The 9227-nt window shown below is 36.6% G+C and overlaps 1 protein-coding gene across 2 annotated transcripts; it reads right to left on the reverse strand.

Annotated features, from left to right (window-relative positions):
- Nucleotides 1-665: 665 nt before the first annotated feature.
- gdap1 (ganglioside induced differentiation associated protein 1) lies at nucleotides 666-8042 on the reverse strand. 2 transcript variants are annotated; one of them, XM_038268664.1, is made up of 6 exons: nucleotides 7870-8042; nucleotides 7498-7690; nucleotides 5617-5790; nucleotides 2459-2553; nucleotides 1956-2070; nucleotides 666-1866 (listed from the first exon to the last, which is right to left on the reverse strand). In XM_038268664.1, exons 1-6 carry the CDS (start codon nucleotides 8026-8028, stop codon nucleotides 1514-1516), a joined length of 1089 nt encoding a protein of 362 aa, XP_038124592.1. In that variant the 5' UTR covers nucleotides 8029-8042; the 3' UTR covers nucleotides 666-1513. The 2 variants fall into 2 exon arrangements, with proteins under 2 accessions (XP_038124592.1, XP_038124593.1); XM_038268665.1 differs by lacking the exon at nucleotides 7870-8042 and adding an exon at nucleotides 6622-6661 and having other exon boundaries at nucleotides 7498-7687.
- Nucleotides 8043-9227: the final 1185 nt, after the last annotated feature.

A 9227-nucleotide genomic window follows, 5' to 3' on the forward strand; every position in this document is an offset into this window, starting at 1 on the left:
CTTGCTCAGGTGGACCAACAAGAGTGTCTCTAGGATGTTTATGGTCTGGGTTTTCAGGGCAACATAAGGTCACTGAGGAATGTTGGCAAATTTTCTTTGGTACCGTCGCCTGGGCCAGGCTAAGTTTCAAGAAGAGTTGTGGAATCCTACAAAGCTGCCATGCACAGGCCTTCAGGACTCTGAGGCTGACACCAGCAGGGCCTGAGGTGTTCAATTTCTCCAGCTGCCTTACATTTAGAGACAGATGGGTGGAAGGTGGAGGCAAAGGGAGCATCAGGTATGTTGGCCTTCTTAAGCCAACCTATAGTATGAAAGTGGTGCATAGTTGCATGTACTCTGCATCTCTGCTCTACCCTGTAAGAGCCAGGAAACCTGTTGAGGGTGTAACACAACCATTGTCCAATGTTTGGCAGAGGGAGACCGCAGCCCTCCTGTGAATCAAATAGATAAGCAGTTGTAGACAGTCATATGTGCAAACAATATTATGGTAGTTATAGTTCCAAAAGCTTTTAAAATGTGATGTGAGCATCGCGATGAACATTTTCCAAACCACTTTAAATCCAACATGTGGTTAAAAAAAAAAAAAAAAAAAACCTGTAGGACATGAATAAATAATGAGGAATACATTTGTAATCAGGGATAAATAAATACAGCTAAAACAAATGAGTTGTTTGGAAGTTTTTAGTTTATTTTTTAGACACATCTATTGGATATGATACTGTAAATATGTAAGCTAGGCCCTAAAAACATATGCAAGACCGGAACATCAACAAGGATTTTTTTTCCTACTGCTGTTTGTATGAAGCCATCTGTTGGAAACATTTTCCTACAACAGAGAATGCAATGCTAGGCCTTCCCACGCTGTAGACTTTCAGGGAGGTTTCTTTTTAAATTCCCTACCATGCAAAATTCAACATCAACCAAACAGACAACCATACCTCTGAACATATGGTTAAACATGTATAACTCTTTAAAATGACCTTATATCATATTAAAAAATAGAGTTGGTTGTCTTCTTGTTTTTAAATTAAATGGATCCATTTAAACCTTTAAAGGTGAAGTTTCAGTTGCTTGTTTAAAATGTTTTAATTGCTCTTCAATCACAAGATCAGCTTGGAAAATCTATGTTGAATATAACACAACTACAACTTCCTACTGTAAGGTTTGCCAGGCTTAAAGGTACAGTAAACGTGTCGCCATGTTGGCTGCAAAGGAAGGTCAGTAGAACCTTTGAAAGCCAGAAACAGCGAGACCTACATACCTCTGAAAGTGAATATTCTTATCACATTATATTCCCCTTGGATAGTTTAGTTATGTGAATGAACTTATAAGCATGATTCAAATCATAAGTGCATCCATTGAAGCAGCAGTGATCAAGAATAAGTGAAAGTACTTTTGCTACAGTAGGCCACAGACAGAATGGAGTTGATTAGTCCAGTCACACATAACAGATCTTTGTTCAATGATCAATGACCGTTTCAATCAGTTTTGCTCAAAATCTTCTCAATCTCCTTCAACTGAAGGGACTAAGCCTCTTCTTCATGTAGAGAAAGGCAAGGTACGTGGCTCCCCCAAGAAAGCCGACCAGCAGAGTTGTGCCAACTATAACCGGAGCATTCCTTTTGGCTACTCGGAACGCGACAGGAAGAACAGCCGAGATCAAGATGTTGTTGACGTGACCCAGCACCCTCGTGAAGGCTGGCCGCTCGACAACTCGCTCGTAGTATGTTTCTACATTGACACGGTTGCCATTGCCCCAGTAGCGCCGGGAGAGCCCCAGGAACTTCAGTCGGTGCAATGTGACAGCCAGAGAGACGTCGGCCATGCTGAAGAAGTCTCCACACAGCCATGAAGGTTTTCCTTCCTCTGGTAGATAGAGGAAGACAAAAATATTTTAGTATTATGGAAAATTATCCCAAATATCACTTATGGAGGGTGGGGGGGCTATGACAGACCTGGTGTTTCCTCCACCCTCCTTTGCAACTCTGTTTCCACCTGGTCCATTACGCTTTCCAGTTCATCCAGAAGCTTCTTAAGATACTTCAGGTTATCATGGTCAAACAACTTCGACTACAAAAAACAACACATATTGACAAAAGTGGGCTCAAATGATCAGTCTGACTGAAAAACCCTGATAATGCCATGTCATAATGCCCTCACATTAAGGCTTATAGCTATTTTTTTATTCAGATTATTAGGTATAATAAAAATAAAACTTTTACCAAACATAATTGTAAGCAAATATGGTTATTTGACCTAGGGACATTTGGCAAATCATACCTCAGCAAATTCTAAATTAAATTGTTACATGTTTTAAATAACATAAATAAAAATTTGAGTGTAGGCCTGCAGACATCTCCAAAGCGAACCATAGCAGCACAGATATTTAGTGAAATTATGACTCAAAATTGTACTTTCACACATTTGGCACTTTGCTAACATCGTTATCCCAACTTACTTTCAAACGCCTCTGTTTTGCTATGTAAGCATCTTTGAGCTCTGGGTTCTGCTCAGCCAGTTTCGCCAGCTCTGTCTGTGTATTTCCAATCTGTGCTGCCAACAACAAACAGGGACAGACATCATAAGGCATTCCTGAGATCTAAGTGAAAAATCAGTTATTTTGATGTTAAACATACAGCCTGTTAAAATACATTTCTGATAATATGCATACACTCATAATAGGTCTTTAATCATGCATTAGAACCAGTTTTGGGGGATGGGGTTAAAGGGAAATGGAACCTAGCACTTCACAAAATAATAATAATAAAAAAGATTTGTGGATTTCTTCATGCTACCACTGTGTGAAGGTTTTATATATAGAGTCTTAAAGATGCATAAATCCCATTTCAAAATGGAATGAATGTCATTTAGCCTGTTAGAGAAAAATGAACTCAGGCTTTATGGAACATCACTGTCACTATCCACACTGAGGCAAGTTTTGATTTATTAAATGAGGGCATAAACCAAGAGAAGATAATAAATCAGCACATTAATGCTCTACAATTTGCAGCCTTATAGGTAAAATTAATTCCTTCTGGGAAACATTTTGTTCATAAGATGAGATGAGAAAAGACAAGATAAAGCTTTCTTAGCAAGGAACACAGAACTATTAGTCAATTATAACAGTGGAAGCATCGTGTTCTGATTCTGTTTTACTGTAAGCTGCAGATAAAGCAAACCAAATTTTTTTTTTTTTTTATAAAATTTTGATGATAAAACAGTGTCCCATGTATTGTTTCAAGGAGTACAACAGTTACAAACATTCATTCAACTTGGGTAAGGAAGAGAAAAAGGACAACATTAGGTTTGTAGGATAGTTCAAGCCTCTATTCTATTTTTTTTTTAACTATGATAGTTCATTTGAAAGATGGATACCACTACCAGTATCTATGATTGGAAGAATAAATATAATAAAAATGAATATATTGCCAAAGGTACTCTATGTATAAGAAGTCCAGACTCCGTTTGTCTCTACTATATCTCCCTTATGACCCAGGAAGCCTGAAGTGCCCAAATTTTCACTTGTATTACTACATGTATGCTGTGCAGTTGAGGTATATGATGTTCTATTACAGTAATCATTTTCCACATTGGATTGATATAGAAACTCAAGATTTAAATTTAACTCTCCCTTCATATTTTTATTCAAATTCAATATCAAAGCTTCTGAAATATACTAAAAATCTATTTCTTAAAAATATGATAAGAGTATGGAGAGATGTAAAAATAATTTTAAATGAAACTAATTGCCAGTCTTTGTTCAGCCCGGTGTGGGGTAACCAGTTTTTTTTACCTGGAAGAACTGATCCAACATTCAAATTCTGGACAGACAAAGGACTTCAAATGATTCAGAATCTTTATGTACCAGACTCAGACATACGAATGAACTTTCAAGATCTACAGCATAAATTTCATATGGATAAGAAACATTTCTTTAAATATCTTCTACTCAGAAACTTCATAAGAACAAATCAAAATAATAAGTTGAAGAAGCCTGCCATCTCAACTTTAGAAAGAATGTTAACAAAGGACAGTTTGAAAAAAGGTATCACAACAGAGTTTTATAACTTAATGATGTTACAAATTTCAGAAGGATCTTATGATAGACTTAAGGCTTGGAAAAAAGATCTACCGATTGAGTTAACAGAGGAAGATTGGTAGACAGCATGTAAACTGGCCCACACCAGCTCTATTAATACATCTCTTAAAATGATTCAATATAAATGGCAAATGCGAATTTACATACCACCAGAGACCTCAATAGGTATAACAGGGAGATACCTGATGTATGTCCAAAATGCACAGGGGATAAAGGGACTCTGGCCCACTTTATGTGGCATTGTAGAGAAATTATACAGTTTTGGAAAGAAGTAAAAGGTGCTATAGAAAACATAATTCCCAAACAAATAATTTTTGAGCCAAGGTTGTTTGTGTTTGGATTATTCCCTGAGAAACATATTTACACAAAAAATTAATGAGTGTTTATAAACTTAAATTTGCTTAATGCGAAGAGATGTATATCAATGTTTTGGAAAAAGACTCACAGACCGAGCATAAACCAATGGCTGCAGCAGATGTTATCTGTCCTACCTCTGGAAAAAATCATGTATATATTAAAGGACAAACAGGACCTGTTTGAATCTATTTCGAACTACTTCAATAATTATGTTAAGACTCTGAATATCTCAAAAAATGGTGCAAGTGATTGCAGAACATGTGAACCCCAGTTCCCAAAGACAATTTATTGGAGGACATATACTGTCAAATTTAATTCTCAGTATAAGAGGCTAAGCATGAAATGTGATCAGTTGCATTGGAACAAATGTAGTGTGAGGCAATTTGTTGTCTGTATTTTATTTTGACTTGAACAGTAACGTAACTATTGCTGTGATTATATTTTGTATATTGTTCAAGATGTTTGTTTAAATTGCTAAAATTTGAACAAATATATTTTGGGGGAAAAAATCTAAGAATGGAGCTATTCTAAACACCAGTCAGAAATAGTCCGTAACCTTGCTGAGGGCATCACAAATTTAGTAATGGTGGTTTCAACTTGCTAGAAAATTTGAGTTAAAGTTCAAATAATTAGGGAAAATAAAACAAGTACAGAGCAACAAAAATGAATTCCCTGCATTTAACCCATCCCCTTGGGAAGCAGTGGGCTGCCATTGTGCGGCACCCAGTGAGCAGTTAATGGTTTTGCTCAGGGAGCCAGAGTGGGGGATCAAACTCACAACCTCAGGATTCAAAGCCCTCTGCCCTAACCACTAGGCCACCACTCACCCTGGTTAAATTCTGGTCAAATAATTAACAAATCATTAAAAACAACTAATAATTCAACATTCTTGTCAGTGATGAATTTGTTAGATTACCTCTTATTACAAATGGAATTATAAAGCATTTCAAACATCTGCTTCATTAGATATTTTATATATCCCACCCCTTATCTCTTTAATTAATAGAAAGAAAAAAAAATCTTTTGTAGAGACCAGTTTTAATATAATTGTATAATTCAGCTTTAGATCTAAGTAGGCGGTACAATAATTCATTTAAAAATAAACTAAATGCATGTATCAGAAGTAAGCTTTCAAATGTTGAGATCTCAGGCAGCCTTACTTCTTATTGATGCAGCAGCATATGTTGGTATGTGGGAGTCAGCAGTGATCTGTGGATGGAGGATACAGCCGTGTGTATATGCATCCATCGGCAGTGAGTCCAGCAGCTCCCTGTAGTGCTGCACCCTAAGATAGTACCTGCTGCCCTCTTCAGGAACCAACCTGGGAGTTCCCTCTGGAGATACACAGGTCACGGAAACATGAAAAACACTGGCATTAAAACAGAAATTTTTCAAAAAAGATATAAAAGATTTCCAATCATCAAAATAGAAGTTTCATAAATACTCATGAAAAAAGTAAGTATACCTTCCGATTTCAAAGCTTGTGAAGTACCAGACGTTAAAGTTGTGTTTTCTGAATCTTAAATTATTGTGGTAAATTTTAGCACATTCTTCTTTGCTTTGATTAACAGTTATGGTTCTGCATATCTCTTGTCTTGTCACTGCATTATAATCACATTGAGGTCTTTCATTTGATTTTGAGTTTTGGTACAACCTTACTTCGCTTGTTTGGGTCAGTCTGTTATAAACATTGTGCACAGACAACGTGCACAATTAGAACACAAGGACATTTTTTGGTCAACTCAAGAAACCGTGAGCCCTTCATGTGCTGATATGGTTTGTTCAGATGTGCTCTGTTGTTTCTTTACCTACCATTACAGTCCGACATCTCTACTACTGTAAGCCCTGCTGTCACATTCCTTTTAGAGAAAAACATATTTTTCCTGATGTTTTTCCTTGTTTGGTATTTTATTAATTGAACTGACCTGGATTTTAAAAATTTACATATTCTTAGTCGGGCTTTTAGATCATGAGATCAAGTTTTTTTTTAATAACACTACCTGGATGAGACATTTTTTCATTAAATTTAAGAATTAAACTTCTTTTTTCCTATGACTGTATCTAAAAGACTACATATTTGAGAATGATACATTGATAATATTCAATGTTTTAAAACTTTAAAGTTTAAACATATGTTTTTCTTTTTTTATATATAATATACTTACCAGATTTTGTCCATTTGCAGTGCAGAATCTTAAAGCAAATCTTTGGATGAATACAAACCAAGACAAAAATTAAAAGTAAATAAAAAAATATATACATGCAGTTCTAAACTAAACTTGGCAGAAAAAAATGAATTAACTAAAATTGGCAGAAACTTCTAACAACAGATTTCCCATCTCTCATTTTCTGCATTACACATTTTGTTTGAAAATGAGAGTACTTTATATGCTCTGCCTGAGTTAATTTCTGTCAGATTATGTACTTTATTATATTTTTGGGGGATTTTACATATTACAACAAGATGCAGTAATTTGGAAGAGGAAGGAAAAAATATGGACTTCTTTCCAAACTTTTCACGTATTTGTTTTCATTTGTGATGTTCAATAAATATTCTGCCAATTTTACTGTTTCTCTTGAAAAAAATCCAGAGTAAACTAATTTATACAAATATTACAAAATTGGTAACTCATGGATGAAAGAAAGCCACAGGATATCCACTATTTAGTTTTCTACAAGCAATGTAATGGATAGCAAAAAAAATAAGCAAAAACAGATGCTCTGATGAGATGATACCAAAATATGTCTCTTTTACCAACTCTAGATTCCTTCTGATCTGAACGCATCATCCCCACTGTGACACAATGTGATTGCAGCATCAAGTTCCGATGCTTTTTACAATAATAAGGTTTAGATCAAAGCAACACATTTCCAACGAACAAGATTTCAATTGATAAATCTACAAAGCACACACACTGAAGATGGTTTGCACGTTTATGTATTGAAATAAGTCTAACGAATGGCATCCAAAAGGAGTTACTGGAGATATCAAAACATGTGAAAGGTTCAAGGGGTAATGTCCAAACGCACTGACGCCCTACCAGTGTTAAAGTTTTCCTCCAGATAGTCCATGATCTGTGTCGGATCGCAGATGACATTGTCGTTGTGGACCAGGACCGGCACCTCACCCGCTGGGTTCAGACGCATGAACCACGGCTCGTTGTGTTCACTGAGAGGGAGGCTCACATCGTACTCCTCACAGCGCAAACCCTTCTCCGCTATGGCCAGACGTACCTTAATAATGATCGAAAGCACCATCAGAAACCTCAAACCCCTACAAATGTGTAAAGGTTTTATAAACAAACATGTGAAAACAACATTAATGTGTTCTGATTCCCCGTTTTGCAGTTGTAAATAAATAAACCGGGAGCTGTCCATTGAGGTGTGGTGCTGAAACTATGACACCGACTCACCTTCTGGGAATTAAAGGACTGGGTCCAGTGATAAAGCGTTAGTTTTGATTCCTTGTTACACAGCACTGTTTCACCCTGTTGTTGTGCCTCCTCTTCAGATGTTTCTTGTATAAGAGCTTTTTTATCATCTTGGGTTTCCGAACCATTTTCCGACGCCATTTTAGCTGTTAGTGCTGCAGGGGACAAGAGGATTGCACAGCGCCGAATAACGTTGACACTACCCCTATTGGTCAGGCGTAGAACTTAAAAAAATGGTATTTCATAATTTTTGTTTAACTATATTTTATCTGCATCAGCTTATATTATTTTGGTCCCCTGTAGTTATTCTACTTTTTATATTATATATATATATATATATATATATATATATATATATATATATATATATATATATATATATATAATGCGCTCATGTTACATAATTCCATATTTATTCAATCCACATAAACTAATCATCAACAGTTTGGAAAAATGTTTTTCATTCCACAGAGTTTCCTTATTATTATTGCTAGTAAAGGTTCTCAGTCATCCAGGTTATAGTCATTCCAAAAAAGTAAAATAAAAAAAAATAAAAAATAAATAAATAAATAAAAACAATCCACTGGACTTCGTTTCCAAGTTTGAAGACGTTTCACTTTGCATCCAGGTTTTGAAATTCAAAGTCAGTCAATTATGGTTGAATTTGAGGCTTTACAGGGTGGACCAAAAACAAAGCCTTGTTTTGGATTAGAAAACATACAAATTGAGCCGGACGAATGGTTCTGCTCCTTTGGAATGGGGGTTGTTTGGGTTCTTTGTTAACCTGTTTATTATTATTACTTTCTAAAAGGTTGATATAGTACGGAAGGGGATTTAGGCCACTGAAAAAAATCCTGATATTAAAGTCAGAATTTGTCATGATCGAGGGGATTTTTCTGACCCACATGCAGGAAACCACAAGCAGGATTCAAAGGATCAATCTCTTTATTGTTCTGAAAACAGAATCCAAGATGGGTTCAGACTGATCAGCTGCTTCTGCTGCTTTGTTTCAGAAGATGAGCCGATCCCGGAGGGGGCTTGTGGATTGCAAAGGTGGGCTGGAGACCAAACGGTGGAGAGCGGGCAGGCAGACGGAGTGACAGCGGAGCCTGGAGGAAAAAGACAGCTGGATGAGCTGGAGCACAGGTAAGTCAGCAACAACCTGACGGTTCTGATAAAGATCTCTGGGAGAGTTTTACTCAGGGAGTGAGGCTTGAAGTTACCAACTTAGTCGGACAATCAGGCGGTGAAGGGTAGTCCAGCTGCTCCTTATAAGAGCTGCACCAGATGAGAAACAGGTGGATCACCTGTCGGGTTGGCACGCCCTCCAATTGGAGATC

Source organism: Cyprinodon tularosa, unplaced genomic scaffold, assembly GCF_016077235.1.
Source record: "Cyprinodon tularosa strain WSP-4 unplaced genomic scaffold, ASM1607723v1 ctg707, whole genome shotgun sequence".
Classification (NCBI taxonomy): domain Eukaryota; kingdom Metazoa; phylum Chordata; class Actinopteri; order Cyprinodontiformes; family Cyprinodontidae; genus Cyprinodon; species Cyprinodon tularosa.

Excerpts from the sequence above, each read along its gene's own strand:
- gdap1 (XM_038268664.1), bottom strand. The coding sequence starts at position 8,028 with ATGGCGTCGGAAAATGGTTCGGAAACCCAAGATGATAAAAAAGCTCTT. Across the intron at positions 7,691-7,869 it reads AGTCCTTTAATTCCCAGAAG|GTACGTCTGGCCATAGCGGA; the intron begins GTGAGTCGGTGT and ends ATCATTATTAAG. Across the intron at positions 2,071-2,458 it reads CAAAACAGAGGCGTTTGAAA|TCGAAGTTGTTTGACCATGA; the intron begins GTAAGTTGGGAT and ends TGTTTTTTGTAG.